Below are 19,966 nucleotides of genomic sequence, written 5' to 3' on the forward strand. Positions count from 1 at the left end.
GGGTGGACGGGTTCAGAAGGTCATTGTGCCCTCAGGGTGGACGGGTTCAGAAGGTCATTGTGCCCTCAGGGTGGACGGGTTCAGAAGGTCATTGTGCCCTCAGGGTGGACGGGTTCAGAAGGTCATTGTGCCCTCAGGGTGGACGGGTTCAGAAGGTCATTGTGCCCTCAGGGTGGACGGGTTCAGAAGGTCATTGTGTTGCTCTTTGTGCAGGACTATGAGGAGAAGCTGAGTCTCCTGCAGGCTGAGTGCAGCGCAGAGCAGCAGTCCAAAGCCCTTCTCCAGGAGCACATGGCCGCCCTCCGTAGGGCCTACCACAGCCAGCTGGCCGGCCTGGCACAGAGCGCTGGTTCTGGTTCTACTGCTGCTGGTTCCTCTGCTGCTGGTTCCTCTGAGGAGGTCCCAACCCCCCTAGAGGCGGAGCTTCAGGTAGGCTTCAGAGAGCCAATGAGAACGCAGCACCAGGAGGATCCACCACACAGTATAGAGCAACACCGTATTGGCTGTGGAGATATCGATTTATATATATATATATAAATATAAATATATATATATATATATATATATATATTTTTTTTTTTTCTCTTACTCATATTAAGTCATAATAAGTTCATAATTCTGTTCTATTTGAATCCCTTCTTCATGCCAGTCCTGCACTTCCTCCGGTCTAACAGAACGTCTCACTCCCATTAAACAGAGAGGAGTGCGCGATGGGGTGAGGGATGTGAGCCCATACCCTCCTGGACAGAGGAGCCATGGAGAGGGAGCGGGACGTGGTGACCTCTCTGCCCCCCGACCAGAACCAGGACCCCTGGACCACAGACAGGCCCTGGAGCGGTACGCCCCCCCACACTGGCTCTGCTGACCTCCTCCATTAATGTCAACAGAACAAGCATTTTGTTCCAGTGTGTGTGTGTGTGTGTGTGTGTGTGTGTGTGTGTGTGTGTGTGTGTGTGTGTGTGTGTGTGTGTGTGTGTGTGTGTGTGTGTGTGTGTGTGTGTGTGTGTGTGTGTGTGTGTGTGTGTGTGTGTGTGTGCAGGCTGCAGCAGCTGGAGCAGCAGGTGGTGGGGGGGGAGCAGTCCAGGAACGCGGAGCTGCAGCAGCGGCAGCGGCAGAGGAGGAGGCTGGCCGACCAGAGGAAGCTGCAGCTGCTGCAGGCCCTGGGGGAGCAGGAGGGGGACAGCGTCCTGCTGCGGGTCTACGACTCCATCCAGGACGAGCTGCACGCCAAGGGCCAGCTGCTCACCCGCACCCAGGCCAAGGTGAGCACCGGGGTGAACCTACCGGGCCCCGAGGTGAACCTACTGGGCCCCAGGGTGAACCTACCGGCCCCCAGGTGAACCTACCGGCCCCCAGGTGAACCTACCGGCCCCCAGGTGAACCTACCGGGCCCCAGGTTGAACCTACCGGGCCCCGAGCGGGAGGGGGTCCGCTCTGTGTTTGGCGCTCTGTGTTTGACGCTCTGTGGAGGTTTGACGCTCTGTGTTTGACGCTCTGTGTTTGGCGCTCTGTGTTTGACGCTCTGTGGAGGTTTGGCGCTCTGTGTTTGACGCTCTGTGTTTGACGCTCTGTGTTTGACGCTCTGTGTTTGGCGCTCTGTGTTTGGCGCTCTGTGTTTGACGCTCTGTGTTTGACGCTCTGTGTTTGACGCTCTGTGTTTGACGCTCTGTGTTTGACGCTCTGTGGAGGTTTGACGCTCTGTGTTTGACGCTCTGTGTTTGACGCTCTGTGTTTGACACTCTGTGTTTGACGCTCTGTGTTTGACGCTCTGTGTTTGACGCTCTGTGGAGGTTTGACGCTCTGTGTTTGACGCTCTGACCCAAATAAAGCTGATATAATTTAGATTTATTTCAACTTTATGACATGTGTGTTAGTTTAAACTACTACTCCGTTAGTTTAAACTACTACTTTGTTAGTTTAAACTACTACTCCGTTAGTTTAAACTACTACTCTGTTAGTTTAAACTACTACTTTGTTAGTTTAAACTACTACTCTGTTAGTTTAAACTACTACTCCGTTAGTTTAAACTACTACTCCGTTAGTTTAAACTACTACTCTGTTAGTTTAAACTACTACTTTGTTAGTTTAAACTACTACTCTGTTAGTTTAAAGCCGCCAAGCTGGAGATCCGAGACCTGCAGGCGGAGTTCGAGGCGGAGAGGAAGGACTACCTGGCCACCGTCCGCCGGCTGGAGCGGGAAGCTCTGCTGCACAACGGGCTGCTGCAGCGCATGGCGCCCCTGGTGCGCAGGGACTGCAACTACAACAACCTGGACGGGCTGCGGCGGGACGCCTGCTGGGACGAGGAGGGCGGCGCCTGGAGGCTGCCTGACGTCGTGGTGCAGAAGACCTCCCTGCCTTCAGGTCAGGCTCCTGGACCGGCCTTACACTTCAGTGGGGCAATAACTTTCTTTCAAATACTTTAAAATATGTTTAAAAACCCTTTCTCCCGCTCCCCCCCCCCTTAGCCGTGGCCCCCCCCCCCCAGAGGATCAAGGCCAGGCGGGTCTCAGCAGCGGACGCCGGGGAGGACTACCTGGTGTGTGTGTGTGTGTGTGTGCGTGTGCGTGTGTATGTATGTCTATGTGCGTGCACATGTGTGCATAACAGTGCATGTTGTTGGGACCAGTGGTGTGCATTCAGCAGCTCCCCTGTCTCTACCCCGGCGGCGGCAGGTGGAGGAGGACCGCTACAAGGCCTTGCTGAACCGCAGCAACAGTGAGAACATCGCCACCAACTACTTCAGGTCCACCAGAGCCAGCCAGCTGCTGGGGGGGGAGAGCAGCACGGCTCTGGGTGAGGACCGTCCATACACAGTCGTTTCCCAACGTATCTAGTAAAAGATGGTGAGGATCTGGTTTGGCCCTCAAACATGTCGTTGGCATAGGAGTCATTTCTCAGAAGGAAGGAATTCACATGGAATCAGGTAGAGAGTAGACGGCAAACCGGATAGCATTTTATAAATAATGGACGCTAAACAATTGTATTTAATATATTTTATTCCATTCTTTGAAGACAATACAACTTCCCCATAGCCACATGCTGTGCCTGTGTGGGCCAGAAGGGGGCGGTCTAGCGTTCTCAGCCACTGAGCACCACTAATAACAGCCTGTTCACACATCCCTTTACACTATCACTGCACATCTGTCCCCCAGCCGCCCGCTGCTCCCCCCCGGCCGGCCGGACGGGGCCCCTGACCGCCAGCAGTGACAGCGGCCCAGCGGGGGGGCCCGACGGGGGCCCCCCCAGGCCCTTCAGGCTGGAGTCCCTGGAGGCTCTGGCCCCCAATGGCAGCAGGGCCCGCAGGAAGAAGAGCAGAACGCACTTCCCCTTCAACGGGAACTGAGAGTAGGGCCGCGGGGTCAGGGTCCCGGGTATATATGGGTATGTATGGGTATGTATGGGTATATATGGGTATGTATGGGTATGTATGGGTATATATGGGTATGTATGGGTATGTATGGGTATATATGGGTATGTATGGTAAATACGAATGCTGCCAATGGATATGTTTTGCAGAACTTCTTTTTTTTCGTTTTGTGAACTTCATGGTGGTCCGGGTCCCGGGGTGGTCCGGGTCAGGGTCCCGGGGTGGTCCGGGTCAGGGTCCCGGGGTGGTCACCAGGTCACCCGGTTGGGCACCAGGCCCTTGGTGGACGGTGATGCTGGTTTGTAACTGGTTTGTAACTGGTTGTTGAAGCGGACTGACTCAACTAGGACATAACAGTCTGTGATGGACTGTGATATAACAGACTGTGATGACAGGGCTGTTATTACTGAACACACCGGCTGACCCAAAGGCCTTTTTATTGCACCTTCACTGTCGCCGAGCAACCACTGATGACGACCCCCCAGTGTTCAATTTGCTGTCGCCGAGCAACCACCGCTACGACGTACAATCAACCACCTGCTCGCCCCCTAATGGGCTAGGGCTGGTTAGGGTTAGTTAGGGCTAGGGTTAGTTAGGGCTAGGGTTAGTGTACCCCGTCTCCTCCCCTGGTGGCCAGTGTCACGTGGAGGACCGGGCAGCTGCGGTCGCCATGGCAGTGCCGTGTTGTGAGGCTGTGAGGTTGAGAGGCTGTGTTGGGAGGCTGTGTTGGGAGGCTGTGTTGGGAGGCTGTGTTGGGAGGCTGTGTTGGGACTGGGCGGTGGTGAGGCTGCTGGTCGGTGTCTTGTTTCCTGTGCGTCTGGGGTCATGACCTTATACCGGCTCTATAGACGCTGTTGTTGCTGTAAGTAAATATAAACAGTACAGGCATGTACACAAGGCCAGCCTTTACCGCATATATTTATGCACATTGAGTCATTTAGAAAACGCTTTTGATCCAAAGTAATAATTTATTATTTCCAACCGGTAGACTACAGACCACCGAGAACGTTCCGCTATGTGCCACCAACACCTTAATGTAATGTAACGTAACGTAATGTAATGTAACGTAATGTAACGTAATGTAACGTTAGATTATGGAGTGAAGCCGGTCAGAGGCGCCCAGGGACCCCTGTTCTCCTCCTGCTGGCTCGTGATACTGTACCCAGTAATGTTGTTGTTGCCGTGGATACCACCAGGAACTCCCTTACTTCCACATCTACAAAGATGGGTCAGGCCAATTGGAGTGTCCTTACCTTCTGTCTGTCTGTCTGTCTGTGTGTGTGTGAGTGAATGACTGATGGAGTGAGTGAATGAGTGAGTTTGTCTCTGTAAGTTTGATGAGACATGAATTCAGGAACAGAGGAGAGAGGTCAAATCACGTGTATTAAATTAGTTTAAAAACAATGTAATAATCGTTGTGAATGATCCAGATGACCGATAGTGGCCCGTACCTGTCTAACCCCTCCAGTCCAGTGAATCCAGACTCCAGCTCTGATTTCCCGGCTCATTGTTCACTATGACAGTCGGCAGCAAGGCCCTCGTGTCAGTTTCAAAACGTGACACCCCGCACTCGCAGCACAAAGGACCTCGACCACACGGCGACCGTTCTCCTCCCGTAATCCAGGCCAGCACGCCGACTCAAGAATTCCCGACAGGCTAATTACATAAGATAATCAGCGTTCCTTTAGCCGTGGTCGACGGGAGACCTAGATCTCTCACATCTCCAGCGACCCACGCCAAAGGGGGGGGTAGAAGGAGGTGGCTGCTAGGTGAGCTCTGGATGAAGGGAGAACCGCCTGCTGTAATGAGCACTGTGGCTGGAAGCAGGCCGGGGTAATCCCACCAGAGCCTTTAGCAGATGGAGTTTGGGAATAAAGCAGCTGTTTGTTGGGCAGACATGTTCAGGTTTCAGGCCATGAGAGAGAAGCATTAGAGAGGGACCAAGAGGTTAGGGTTAGTAGAGAGAGGGTTAGGGTTAGTAGAGAGAGGGTTAGGGTTAGGGTTAGTAGAGAGAGGGTTAGGGTTAGTAGAGAGAGGGTTAGGGTTAGTAGAGAGAATAGGGTTAGGGTTAGTAGAGAGAGGGTTATGGTTAGGGTTAGTAGAGAGGGTTAGGGTTAGTAGAGAGAATAGGGTTAGGGTTAGTAGAGAGAGGGTTAGGGTTAGGTAGAGAGAGGGTTAGGGTTAGTAGAGAGAGGGTTAGGGTTAGTAGAGAGAGGGTTAGGGTTAGTAGAGAGAGGGTTATGGTTAGGGTTAGTAGAGAGAGGGTTAGGGTTAGTAGAGAGAGGGTTAGGGTTAGTAGAGTTAGGGTTAGTAGAGAGAATAGGGTTAGGGTTAGTAGAGAGAGGGTTAGGGTTAGTAGAGAGAGGGTTATGGTTAGGGTTAGTAGAGAGAGGGTTAGGGTTAGTAGAGAGAATATGGTTAGGGTTAGTAGAGAGAGGGTTAGGGTTAGTAGAGAGAATAGGGTTAGGGTTAGTAGAGGGGGACCAAGAGGTTTATCAACAGATCTCACCTACCGCCTTTAGCTTGGTAGAGAGCTCAGAGCTTTTGCTCTTTTCTCTCATTTTCTTGCAGTTGAGGTTTTTTTGGTACTGCATTTATCGGTTGTTTTTTATGTGTTTTTTTGTTGTTTGGGTTGTTTGATTTTTAATTTTGCAGAAATTGTTATTTGTATTTTAGTTCAGTATCTGTTTTTATATAGATTTTTCTCCATCCCTTTTCCTTCGTGAATACCAGGCATTCTTTCACCAAGGCTTGGGTGGACCAAAGTAAAAAGGGTGACTAAGTAGATGAGTGCAAAAATGTTTTATTCAACTAACAAATGAAGGGAATTAAAATAAAATACAAAAAAAGTGGAATTAAATACTCAGTATAGCAGGCTACATGTAAAGTATAAGGTTGAATACATGCAAAATAAAATTATATGTGAAAGAATAGACAAATGTTAGTGAGAGGAATGAGGATCTGAAGTGTGGGGTCAGCTCGGCCCAGGGGGCTGATGGGTGAAGGGTTTGTTGTCCATTATGCTTCTGAGATTATCCATCGGTTAGGGTTAGGGTCGGTTAGATTGATGGGTAGTTAGGGTTAGGGTCGGTTAGATTGATGGGTAGTTAGGGTTAGGGTCGATTGGATTGATGGGTAGTTAGGGTTAGGGTCGGTTGGATTGATGGGTAGTTAGGGTTAGGGTCGGTTGGATTGATGGGTAGTTAGGGTTAGGGTCGGTTGGATTGATGGGTAGTTAGGGTTAGGGTCGGTTGGATTGATGGGTAGTTAGGGTTAGGGTCGGTTTGATTGATGGGTAGTTAGGGTTAGGGTCGGTTGGATTGATGGGTAGTTAGGGTTAGGGTCGATTGGATTGATGGGTAGTTAGGGTTAGGGTCGGTTGGATTGATGGGTAGTTAGGGTTAGGGTCGGTTGGATTGATGGGTAGTTAGGGTCGGTTGGATTGATGGGTAGTTAGGGTTAGGGTCGGTTGGATTGATGGGTAGTTAGGGTCGGTTGGATTGATGGGTAGTTAGGGTTAGGGTCGGTTGGATTGATGGGTAGTTGGTAACACAATCAACCCATCAACAGGAGATGAGCTTTCCTATTGGTTTAACTTCAGGAGTGCTGCCTGACACGTGATTGGTTGGTGGATGCTAGTATAGCTAATGTACAATCTAGGAAAATGTGAAAAATAAACAAGATATTTATTTTTATCTTTGGGATTGACTGATATGATCCAATAACTAATGAAAAACAAATCTAAATATAAAATTGCCATTGTGAAAAATAACAAAGTAATTATTTTAGAAATCTCTTTTCAGGCGAAAATATACAATGTTTGTTCGAAATGAAAATCCAGTGAAACAACCTAATTGTTAAATAGCATCTCTCCTGGTCACAACTGTACCTGTTCTAACTTACTTACTTTCACTACCTGTTCCTTATTAAAGTCTTTGGTGAAGGAGACTGATGATGCCTGGTTGTTAATTGAATTTAAAAAATTTACCCGCTAATTGACCAAATACAAACAAAAGGTTCGGACAGGACAATGTGTCCACGCAATTAAAGGTAATTGCAGCATCGTTAACCTTTCAATTCTTCTTCATCTTCTCCGCTCCTGTTTATAGCTAAAGTGACATGTGCCAAAGTACAACGCAGTGCCTGCCACACAGTCTGTACACTGTAAGGGGATATAACCACAGTCTGTACACTGTAAGGGGATACAGCCACAGTCTGTACACTGTAAGGGTATATAACCACAGTCTGTACACTGTAAGGGGATACAGCCACAGTCTGTACACTGTAAGGGTATATAACCACAGTCTGTACACTGTAAGGGGATACAGCCACAGGCTGTACACTGTAAGGGTATATAACCACAGTCTGTACACTGTAAGGGTATATAACCACAGTCTGTACACTGTAAGGGGATACAGCCACAGTCTGTACACTGTAAGGGGATACAACCACAGTCTGTACACTGTAAGGGTATATAACCACAGTCTGTACACTGTAAGGGGATACAGCCACAGTCTGTACACTGTAAGGGTATATAACCACAGTCTGTACACTGTAAGGGGATACAGCCACAGTCTGTACACTGTAAGGGTATATAACCACAGTCTGTACACTGTAAGGGTATATAACCACAGTCTGTACACTGTAAGGGGATATAACCACAGTCTGTACACTGTAAGGGGATACAACCACAGTCTGTACACTGTAAGGGTATATAACCACAGTCTGTACACTGTAAGGGGATACAACCACAGTCTGTACACTGTAAGGGTATATAACCACAGTCTGTACACTGTAAGGGGATACAACCACAGTCTGTACACTGTAAGGGTATATAACCACAGTCTGTACACTGTAAGGGGATACAGCCACAGTCTGTACACTGTAAGGGGATATAGCCACAGGCTGTACACTGTAAGGGGATATAAATGCTATATAAATGCTTTCAGACGCGCGTCTGCTCAGTCATCTCCACCTGCTAGTCTTTCAGCAACCCCAACTTCCTCAGGGCTTCCCTCCGGTCGGCCCCCATGCCGGGGAGCATGGCCAAGCCGACGCCCGCCGTGGGAGACCTCCTGCTGGGTGCGGGTTGGGCTCCGGCGGGGGCGGTTCTTCTTATGGGCTCTGACACTTTCATGTGCACCGCCTTATGGTGGAAGTGTCCGTGTCCATCGCTGCTCTGGACACCCATAGAGACGGAGCGTGACAGAGAAGGTCCGTGGTTCTCCACAGCGCCTGCGCTCCTCTGCTGTGGGTGTTGGACGTTGGTCTCAGAGCTGTCTGAGAGAAAGTTCTGCCCACGCCTCGGTGGGCAGAGGTGGAAACTGGCGCTGCTCTGAACAGGCCGGCCCTGCAGACAGCTGGGAACCGGCGGGTTCCTGGAGACCGGAGTCCACACCACTCTCTGGGAGACGGGGTCCGGAGCAGGGTGGGCTTGAGAGCGGGACAGCGACGCCGTCGGACCGCTCTTTGGTTCTCGCTCTGCGTTGAGCAGGCCAAGCTTTTGCAAGGCCTCCTTTCTGACCTTCTGGGGATCGGGGAAGCGTTTGCCAGCAGAAGAGTCGGCCGGCGGGGCTGTGGGGGACGGGGTTCCATTCGAGGCTGGCGGTGACGCACTCGGACCGGCTTGTGAAGGTTTCGGGGCAACGACAGGCGGACCGGTGCGAGGTCCGTCGAGTGCCTCGTGAGCAGAAGCACTGGAAGGAGCTCTGGTCGCCGTGGAGACGGGGGGCTGCCGGGCCCCGCCGAGGGTGTGGTCGACCGTCGGACACAGTGGAGACTTCTTGGCCGAAGCGCTCCTCCGCAGATAAACCAGGGCGTCGTAGGACAGAGGGCCCCGGGGCGGCGGCGCTTCCCCATTCCGACTCATGAAGCTCTTTGGTTTGACGGGGGGAGGGATCACCACCGCGTTGACATCGGCGGGGGCGTGCGGAGGAGACCGCCGGGGGTGTGGGACTGGGGGGCTGTTTGAAGCATTGATCTGGGACCTCGCCTGAGAGCTCCTCTCCCTCTCAGGCGGCTCGGACTCTGGCAGGGCGTGGGTGGTGCTACTGGCCACCAGCAGTGGAGTGGGAACCAGGTAGCTGTGGATGGGTTTGTGGTCCTCAGGAATGTTCAGAAAAGGTTTCTTCGAGTCTTGTTGCTGAGCACCTGGGAGACACAGAATCAGAAATGAGAATGCAGAATCCGTTATATTGGGCTCAGAATGCATCAAGGGATTTTTTGTTGGCCGGACTCCGCCCTTTTGAGGGTTTTAACCCTAACCCTAACCCTAACCCTCCAGAGAGTGGTAGGAAGGGAAGATCTTAAATTAACGGGATACCGTAATCTTGGCTAATCAAAATTTAGTTTTGCCATGTCTAAAAAACACTGTCAGTTTCAAACCCAAGAATGTATCACCATAATGACAAATCATTTCACGATTAATAACTTAACATGAAAAACAAAACACAATTTCTACCAATACGTTCCTCTTCCTAATGTGACGTCAGTACATACAATGTGCCTTTAAGCTGAAACATAATGGCCTTCTGGTATTATTGCTGCCTACTCATCACAATATTAAACTGTTCTATGTGCTACATATTTGTCTCATGTAAGGTAAATACCCTCAAAATGTATGAATCACCATATATCCACCACACATATATCATCTATCAGCATGCGGTTGGTTAATCACTGGTTCTCAGTGTTAAATCCGACTAATGTAGCCTAACTACTACACGTGATCTTGTGGGTATTCATTCTGGATATTGTATTTTTAGTAGTAGTTCTACTCACACCCCTGTGTGATCATTCACAACCAAACACACCAGTTGGAGGGAGAGAAGCATCTGCACACAATGGTTAGTAAAAAGTAAAATTCAAAGAATATTTTAAATACAAATATAACAATGAAACTGATACACCTTATGGAAAGTAAGTAACCAAGACAACCAACCAAGACACACTTTTCTAAATTTATATTAAGTGTATTGATTGAAAAACCTCCCAGTTTCTGCGTGCAGATTTTTTCCATCTGTGCCTGGACTGTCCTACGCAAGTCTTCTGTTAAGATCATCTGCAGATGAATACTGTCTTGGTTGAGTGTGCTTAGTCGTATCCCATCGAATGGTCTTGTTCACTGACCTTTGTTTTAACGTTAAGTGAATCAACACCTTTGTTAGTTTTTTTTCATACAGGTCTACTGAATTTGATTCATGTGTATTCAAGGAATGATCTTGAAGGAGAACTAGCCACACATCATGGAAGCTAGTACTGGTGTGTCTGTGTGTATCTAACATGTGGTGTAACAAACATGTATTCTCAATGCTGTTATTCAAATACATTTATAAACATAAGTAACTGACTGTAGTGACTGCGTAATATTGGAATGTTTTATTGATTTGTGTCTCCAAGTAAACTGCTGCACCTGTGCCTATTGGTCCTTGACTCATTGTTTTATGGTGTCCTGGACCTCATCAAACCTAGACTGTGTACTCCGTTTGAGCTCACCATTCAGTCTGCTGCGGCCCATGGAGGCCGACAGCTTGGCCATCCGGGTGTGGAGGTTTCCTGGGAGGGACTGGTCCACTTCATCGTTGGACAATCCGCTGTCCTCCTCGTTGTCCAGGGCGTCGATGGTCTCCTCCAGGAACATGAGGCAGGCCCGCTCCTCGGCAGACAGGAAGTCCATGCTGTCGTCGCTCTGGGGGCCCACAGTGTGTTAATCAGACGAGACCTGTGCGTTACCTCTCCGTACCACTGGGGGCAGGGCGGTGTGCTGTGTGTGGATGAGTGAAGCTCTGCCTAGGCAGTGGTTGATGTGGATGGTCAGAGACATGGTAAGAGTTAGAGAACTTCTTGGACACTGAGGCCTTTTGTATAACGCTACAGTGTGTGTGCAGCGGTTCATTTTATTTTCTGCGTCAGAGAGGGGTAATACGCAACATGCTGTGTCACATATTCCATACAAAACATGACTCATAATAATTACCTACACATACACTATCTGTACCTATAACCTATACATACACTACCTATACCTCTGCACTACCCTGACCTGTACAGGATGATGGTACGGATCACACAGGGTCAAACCCGTGGGATAACACCCCCCCAATCATCAAATCCTAGCATGGCTGAAAGGGGTTCACTCACACTTTAAGGAGACCTGGACAGTTTGAGGGCTATGTTGGAAGCACCATTCTTAAAAAGTGACCCATTGTCACTGGACACATGCTCTGCTCATGAGTTCAGAGAGAAGGTGGAGACTCGTGAACGACTTACACATCCTGAGGTGACACTGACCACGCTGTCCCAGCTCCCTGCGCTGTCCAGAGCGGGCTCCACCCCCCCGGGCCAAGTGTCACTCTTAGGCATCTCACCCCCCGATGGAAGCCTAGAGTTACCAATAGGTTAAGGTTAGGGTTACCATAGGTTAGGGTTAGCGTTACCATAGGTTAGGGTTACCATAGGTTAGGGTTACAATAGGTTAGGGTTAGGGTTACCATAGGTTAGGGTTACCCGTAGGTTAGGGCAGGTTTACGATTTTTTTACTTCAACAAAGAAGTGGAAAGACTAATGAAGGAAAACGATAGCTTGTGGATAACAAGGTTTGGTTTATATTATAGGTACAAGTCCTTGGATTCAATATATATCCTCAACAGAAAATAGATAACTACCCCCTTTACAGATTGTAAATGGCTTCAGGCCTATGTGAGTGGATTCAAACAGTCACATACCTCTAGATTAGATGTTTGTGACGGTCAGAGTGAGGTATCTGCATGTGTCTCTAGACCGCTAACTCGTTGTGTTGTACTCGGATTACAACCCACGCCTCTCCCACAGCCCCTGCTCGGATCCATTTCACACAGACAGGAGATATTCAATATTCCGCTTATCTGCAGTATAATGGGGTCTTGGTGTGCGTGCTCCAAAGCGTTACAGAATGCACGTTATCTTTGTGGAGCAGTACTTCGACTAACGTTAATTGGAGCATTGCAATGTTAGTTGTGTTATTCTCTAAATGGTACCTAATCCATCCACAACACAATAGCCTACAACCATCCACATGCTGCAAAATGTAAAACTTGACAGATTATTTGTATTTTATCAACATTTTTAGTTGAGTTCCGATTTTTAAGTGAGAAGTTCTGAGTTTTGTTTTCATTACAAGCTATTTAATTTAAGTATTTCAATAATTCCACGTGGTTTGTTATATAGGGGAGAGAGTTGAATATAGGCCTAAACATAATGCCCTTTAAACAAGTCTGGGGGTACTTCAGGTCAGAGAATGTCCCCTACGTCTGTGGCCCATCGTTAGCGGAGATGTTTTGGATTTCAATAGAAATACAACTGGAAAACCATGACAGAGATAGCGTTACTGGCGACATGTTGTGCAAGAATATGGGTTTGCTAATAACAATTTCGCTTGATTGTTTTATAAAACCACATGTCAACAATAAATGAAACGCTGCCTTAAAACACTGAGAATATCAAGCAAAATGGTATCATCATAGGCCCTACCATCAATCCAACGGGGTAAGCCTCATCATTAGGCCTTATAGCGCGTGTTTGCCAATTCGATTATGCACGAGTCACCTGATCGACACAAAACATGCCTACAAATATGCAGATCTAATAAATCGGAGTACTTTAAATAATGACGCAAGTTACAGCAAAAACGAATGAAATGAATGCATTAACAAGTTTTGGATGCGTGTCGTACCTTAAGAAATCTTGTAGTCTTCCCTCGACTAATCCCCAAATCGCCCGCGTCTCCCGCCGAGCTGCCAGTCACACGCTGAGCGCTGATACCTGTGGAGCGGACTTTGTGCCGTCGGCTCCCAGCCAATCAGAGACGCACGTTGTGCATAAGACGATGAGACCTCACCTCCCTCCGAAGAACAAGATCTGTGGAAGATATAAGCCCGGGTGGGAAGGTTTCTAATTGCTGCCTGCTCTGCTGGACCGTATTATACACACGTCTAAAAAGAGGAGCAGACCCGCTCAATACGCACACCGTCCGTATTCAGCGTTATTGTAAAGTAACAGGATCGACAGTCGCGAGTCGCGACTAGAAACGCAACAGGCCTTCAATAAAGGTGTCGACTGGCATCGAGCAGTGAGGTTGCATATTGCAACCAACTGGATAGCCTACAAGAAACGGTCCTGTCGTATTGAACGGGATTGTTATATTCTACTTTTTCCAAAATCAACCAAAATAAGGGTTAGGACTGTGGGCTAAACATACTCCGTAATCATCGCTTTGCAGAGCCCAACAACACATGCTGTCTTATGGTGCGTTTATTGTTTTATTTAGACCAAGGGGGCGGGGTCAACGTCCTTGGAAGAGGAAAATTAATAACGTAAAAACTTACATCATCCCATACCTCCAACGATTTTAAACCATCCCAATGAATTGCAACCGGCAATTTTAAGAGCTATAAATTCATAACGTGAGTCACATCTTCTGGTGAATTAATGCATATATATTTATTAAAGTATGAATAAATGGCGAAAAAATAAATCATTAAAATCAACCAAATAAAATCATTCAACATCTTTAAACCAAATCCCATGCCGACCATCTGACACTAGGGCCAGTAGCGAGCTCTGTAATGACGGTAAAGATGGACCTGAAAGGGTTCAGATAATGGTTAAGATAAAGGGTTCAGATAATGGTGATGTGTGCCTTCCTACACTGAAACCATCAATGGATCAATAATCAATAAGAAGGTAGAGTAAGGCCTTGTCCTTGGAGCTGAACAGCATCCTGACATCAACAACCTCAAACGATTGATCCACTATGGGCTCCCTGTGATCAATAGGTCCAGCATTGAGACGACGTCAGCCTTCTTGCTCCGTCTACAGAATCTGAAACTGTTTAACCAGCAGTGTATGACTGAATGTGTGTGTATGCGTGTAAGTCACATGATCATTTGTGGGTAAAAAGTGTATTGTTATACAAACAGTTCATGTGTGCTCATGAACAAAGCATTTTGTGCGTAGGACCAGTTGGCATCGTCTAAGACTGAGTGAATATTATATTTAAAAAATATCAGCATTCCTCTTCCCCTGTTCCTCTGACCAGTATTTGGTAGTGTGTACAAATGTGTGCATCAAAACAGGGGGTTAAGACACAAAACCATCACAATAAAATAAAAAAACACATCAGTTAAAAGTCCCACATCCTGCTCCTCACAAATATTATCACACATGTAAACATACCTGAACATAAACCATGTGGTCATCTCAGATAGGAACTCGACTAGCTTAACGCAACACCTTAAAAACACTTGAGAAGTTTAAACAACCTAAACACCATCCTCTCTTTGTAGCTTGAATTCAGATCGATAGGCGTGTTCCTCTTCTAAATGTAGATAAAACTATCAACAAAAGTAGTGTGGGTAGGCACCCTGGCATCCGATACAGACTAAATAAATATGTGCTAGCTAGTGAGCTAAATGAGGAGCATTCCTTGTGGTGCATTGGGCCTCCACAGCAGTAGAGTGAAGCCTGACGTTAACCACATGGACCCCACTCACACCTCCGCCTCACCACCTCCTGCGGCGGTGAACTCACTGTCCCTAATCCACACTGGGCTCAATGCTTGCCGTGCGGGGTTCTGGGGACAGCAGAACCCATTGAAAGCTTTGCTGGGGTGCTCCACCTCAGCCCGCTTTGAGAACCCTAGCTTGAATACTGAGTGTGTTGACCGGAGCCACAGTGTCTCGCGGTTTCTACGTGGAGTTGGCTGAACTATGTGAGGTAGAGGATGGCTCGAGCAGACCGACAGACACCAGTACCGTTGGGGGAGTGGGTGTGTGATGGTGACGTTGTTGAGGGGGGGGGTGGAGGGGGCGAGTCGTGCACCTCTCACACCTCCCCAAAGTTGGTATGGCCGGTCTCCTTGGCGTGCTCCCGGGCCTCCTTCTGTCCCACCAGGCCCGTCTGGCACACCATGCAGCGCAGCGCGAAGCCGTTAACATCCGTGAACTGCCGGCGGCGCCGCGCCGTGTCCGCCAGCTCCAGCGCCTGCGCCAGGATGAGGTCGTCCGTGGAGGCAAACACCGTCTGCGGCGGAGCGTCGGAGCCCGGCGTCTCCTTCTGCAGCGGGTCGTAGTGGATGCCGTCATAGATCAGCAGCACGCGCTTGCGGTAGCCGGCGTCCTCGCCGAAGCGGTCCACGCGCACCGTCTGCGTGTCCACCACGCAGATCTCGCACTGGTAGAAGCGGGACAGGATGGACACCTCGATGGCGCCGCCCCAGGCGTCGGCGCGCTCGATCCAGGCGCAGTACTCCTCGTTGGTCTTACCCAGCACGGCCTCCGAGTACGAGTCCGGGTCGCCCGCCACCGTCTGGCCGATCAGGCGGCGCAGCTCGGCGGCGCAGGAGGGGTCGTAGACTCCGCCCTCCACCGCGTACGACACGCTGGTGAACAGGCACGAGTTGTCTGCCGGGACCACGCGGCGGGCCAGCACGGGCCGGGGCTCCGGCCGCGGCGCCTTGGGGGCAGGGGGGCAGTCTTTGGGGGCAGGGGGGCAGTCTTTGGGGGCAGGGGGGCAGTCTCTGGGGGCAGGGGGGCAGTCTTTGGGGGCAGGGGGGCTGGCCTTGGGGGCCGGGGAACTGGCCTGGGTCTTCATCCTGTGCTTCTCCTCCTCTACGATCAGTGTGTCTCCTGTGGGGGAGGATGTATTTATAAAATGACATTCAACAAAGATAATATGAGATACAGAGACAATATGTAAGAGATAATGTATAGAACGGTCATTATCTAAAATAAGCCCCGACAGGGCGAACAGGACACCGACGCAAAGCGGAGGGGTCTTGCTTAGTCCTGAAGGGGCTTTTTACACGGCTACTTGCCAAAACGAAAAAAATAACTTTTTTTAACTTTAACAATTTATTTGTAGTTTTCGTAGTGTTGATCAGCAGAGAAACAGTCCGCCAAAGACGTTGACGTGGCTTAGCAAACGAATCCGCTGGGGTTGATAAGTTACCGGACTACTTGTGAAGTGATACGAGAGACGTGCATCAGAGCCACTTTCCTGACAGCGGTCGTTATATGCTTAGCAACGGTAATTATTGAAAAACAATTGACCACCTGAAGTCGGGAAGGCCCATGCAAGTGAACGGAGCGTTCCACCGCGTTGAGAAGTGGAATAAGCAGAGTTACTCATAGGAAGCTTTCATACAACAGACCGTCAGGGTCAAAGTCACCTGATTTGATGGGGTAGTCCTTGAGGTGGGCATGGCCGTTCCGCAGGTCCAGGCTGGAGGGAGGGTACCCCACCAGGATCTTCTGCACGTCACCGGGGATGCCCGTCAGCTCCTCCACCTTGCTCTTCAGCTCCTGCACACACGACTGCTGCGTCAGCCCCTGCATGACGTGGCTCCCGTTCTTCGTCTTGCACCGAAGACGCAACATCCTGCCTGGGATCAGATAGCCAGAGAGTTAGTCTGGACCCAAGTCTCTCTCACACACACACACACACACACACACACACACACACACACACACACACACACACACACACACACACACACACACACACACACACACACACACACACACACACACACACACACACACACACACACACACACACACACACACCCCTAACGAATTCTATAACCGTTTTCACATATCTCCGTCTTTTCTCCTCATTTGTGGATCAGGAGGTTTGACCGTGAGGGTCATTCACACTGAAGCCTGATATGCGGACATCGGTGCTCAGTCAGCAGTAGAATCTCCGGCTGGTTTAGGGGGTGGGGTAGGGTCTTGGTTTGTTTTGACTGCTGACAGCACAGAGGCAGAACGGGCAGAACTCATCGCGATCATCTTAAATGTTGCTGCAGCGATGCATCATATATTCCGTTGCATCCACAAAATCTGAAGCATCGATCGATGAAAGATTGGAGCATGAGTTACAGACAAATAGAAGAAACGACGAACAACAAAGGCGTCGTGAACGACTGAGTTACCAGAGAAAGAGAGCGTCTTTTTTGCTTCATTTCACATCTAACACTGGGACAAACGTAGTTGATTTCTGTGTTTAACTGAGGAAACAGGGAGTGGAAGGACGGGACCCTATAATGTTCAGCTGTTGTGTGTCTAACCCTCTCTCTCTGTGTGTGTGTGTGTGTGTGTGTGTGTGTGTGTGTGTGTGTGTGTGTGTGTGTGTGTGGTAGTGTGTCAGTTTAGTGAAGTAATGAACGAGTCCGGTTGTGTCTGTGCAAACGTGTACGGTTAGTGAAACTAAGAATAAAATACCCAGCCTGTCAAGAATCGGTGGCCACTTCATTCCGACCATATTATGCCCACTCAAATGGTGTGAAATGCCGACATTCTACTGCTCATTCACATATACGGCCCGTCTGGAGAATAGCGGGAGAATAGACGGTTGTACGTCCATATGTGAAAGCAGCTTATGTTAATAACAGATATTAATCAACATGATAGGCCTTAAAATACTTGGTTTCACCGGGAAGACCTTGAAATAAACGTCATACATCAGACACACCAAGGCTGGGGTTGGTGATGTAAAACTCTGGCACATCCATAGCTTGTGTTAGGGCGCACTCACACTAGGCCATCTGTACCGTGCCCCAGTACGTCTGCCCCCTAAAGTCTAGATCGTTTGGCTGGTGTGAGCACGCCGTCCGTACTCCAGTACAGTTAGATTCCGTGGCCTCAGTACACTTCGGAGAGGTGTGTTCAAGCCACGGTACAGATGGTATTGAGTATGGTACAGGGACACTGTGGTACTGGAGAACGGTACAGGGACACTGTGGTACTGGAGGACGGTACAGGGACACTGTGGTACTGGAGGACGGTACAGGGACACTGTGGTACTGGAGGACGGTACAGGGACACTGTGGTACTGGAGGACGGTACAGGGACACTGTGGTACTGGAGGACGGTACAGGGACACTGTGGTACTGGAGGACGGTACAGGGACACTGTGGTACTGGAGGACGGTACAGGGACACTGTGGTACTGGAGGACGGTACAGGGACACTGTGGTACTGGAGGACGGTACAGGGACACTGTGGTACTGGAGGACGGTACAGGGACACTGTGGTACTGGAGGACGGTACAGGGACACTGTGGTACTGGAGGACGGTACAGGGACACTGTGGTACTGGAGGACGGTACAGGGACACTGTGGTACTGGAGGACGGTACAGGGACACTGTGGTACTGGAGGACGGTACAGGGACACAGTGGTACTGGAGGACGGTACAGGGACACTGTGGTACTGGAGGACGGTACAGGGACACTGTGGTACTGGAGGACGGTACAGGGACACTGTGGTACTGGAGGACGGTACAGGGACACTGTGGTACTGGAGGACGGTACAGGGACACTGTGGTACTGGAGGACGGTACAGGGACACTGTGGTACTGGAGGACGGTACAGGGACAAACTGAATAGTGTGAGTGGCCCTGGTGTCGTCTGGACGGACCAACGGACGGACGGAGTGCTGATAGAGCAGAGAGGAGAGAGGAGCAGAGAGGAGAGAGAGGAGCAGAGAGGAGAGACGGACCCGATGGCTCTTTGTTCTGCCGGTTAGCCACTAGCCGCTAGACATTAGCGACTAGCCGCTAGCCGCTATCCACTATCCACTAGCCGCTAGCCATTAGCGACTAGCCGCTATCCACTATCCACTAGCCGCTAGCCATTAGCCGCTAGCCATTAGCGACTAGCCGCTATCCACTAGCCATTAGCCACTAGCCTGCTCAAAGCCCCCAGAAACACACGGCAGTATCCACATGTGAGGACCCCCACCACCCCACCACCCTGCCGTCATAAAGTGACCGTAAAGACCCGCTGGAGTCATGAGGACATACCGGCAGCTAGCCGCTACCTTACCACTAGCTGCTAGCGTTAGCCTGCTAAGCCTCCGAGGCTGAACTCCGCCGCCGCCTGCAGTCGGTCCGCCTGCGGGAGACGGGAGGTGGCTTCAGTTCTGTTCTTTAACTCTTCTACGGGATAACGGGCGGACTAGCGTCGGCTTACCTGTCGTTAGCTGCAGCCCTCAAACAATAACCGTCACGAGCCTGCGAAACGTCACCCCGACGTCACACATCGGGTCGACGTCTGGCCGTGACGTCAGGCCGCTGGAGCGTCGACTGGCGTCAAAGAGAGCGTGCGTCTTATTCTTCTTATGAGATTCCGGCGGTTTAGACGCTGTTTAGCGTATTACTGCCCTCCACAGGTCCGATGTTGAACTAGATTTTTACATACAGTCCTGTATTGTGCAGGAATTGCAGAATTGCAGAATTGCCTTGGAGATCCTAACAGTCTATCAAACAATATGTCTTTCTGTCCTATATTTTCTACACTCCAGAAAAATATGTTTTACTGTCAGAACTCCTACATTCACATAAACCAGACACACGTTTTCCTACAATAAATAAAGAGTGATTTAGCCCACAGTGACCCAGCCTCAGTCTACACAGTTTAACTGAATCTCTACAGGACTGAAAAATGCAGGTACTTCTTTTTTTAACTTGAGATTGTAAAGAGTAAATAGTGTCTACCCCTGCTTTCCTTTTCCCACCCTCTCTTCCTTCATTATTTCTCTCAGCTCCACACTCCCCAGGATA

At 49.6% G+C, this 19,966-nt stretch overlaps 2 protein-coding genes across 3 annotated transcripts in view; one reads left to right on the top strand and one right to left on the bottom strand.

Annotated features, from left to right (window-relative positions):
* The window catches only part of kif17 (kinesin family member 17), a gene marked incomplete at both ends in the record, with an annotated part of 9,974 nt that extends 6,628 nt beyond the window's left edge, over positions 1-3,346 (top strand). The window contains 7 exons of the mRNA XM_084463481.1: positions 214-429; positions 698-837; positions 1,040-1,262; positions 2,106-2,364; positions 2,469-2,539; positions 2,676-2,796; positions 3,156-3,346. Coding sequence (XP_084319607.1) covers positions 214-429; positions 698-837; positions 1,040-1,262; positions 2,106-2,364; positions 2,469-2,539; positions 2,676-2,796; positions 3,156-3,346 — 1,221 coding nt within the window. The remainder of the gene's footprint in view (positions 1-213; positions 430-697; positions 838-1,039; positions 1,263-2,105; positions 2,365-2,468; positions 2,540-2,675; positions 2,797-3,155) is intronic.
* A 10,508-nt stretch (positions 3,347-13,854) lies between these two features.
* On the bottom strand, positions 13,855-19,430 carry yod1 (YOD1 deubiquitinase). 2 transcript variants are annotated; one of them, XM_084464096.1, is made up of 3 exons: positions 19,377-19,430; positions 16,575-16,787; positions 13,855-16,032 (listed from the first exon to the last, which is right to left on the bottom strand). In XM_084464096.1, exons 2-3 carry the CDS (start codon positions 16,780-16,782, stop codon positions 15,230-15,232), a joined length of 1,011 nt encoding a protein of 336 aa, XP_084320222.1. In that variant the 5' UTR covers positions 16,783-16,787; positions 19,377-19,430; the 3' UTR covers positions 13,855-15,229. The 2 variants fall into 2 exon arrangements, with proteins under 2 accessions (XP_084320222.1, XP_084320223.1); XM_084464097.1 differs by lacking the exon at positions 19,377-19,430 and adding an exon at positions 19,230-19,279.
* Positions 19,431-19,966: the final 536 nt, after the last annotated feature.

Source organism: Micromesistius poutassou (assembly GCF_964030765.1).
Source record: "Micromesistius poutassou genome assembly, chromosome: 2".
NCBI classification, from domain to species: Eukaryota; Metazoa; Chordata; class Actinopteri; order Gadiformes; family Gadidae; genus Micromesistius; species Micromesistius poutassou.

What these genes read in the sequence shown, in the direction of transcription:
- yod1 (XM_084464096.1), bottom strand. Translation starts at nt 16,782, where the DNA reads ATGTTGCGTCTTCGGTGCAAGACGAAGAACGGGAGCCACGTCATGCAG. An exon ending in GGACTACCCCATCAAATCAG is followed by an intron (nt 16,033 to 16,574) that starts GTGACTTTGACC and finishes CCTCCCCCACAG; the next exon opens with GAGACACACTGATCGTAGAG.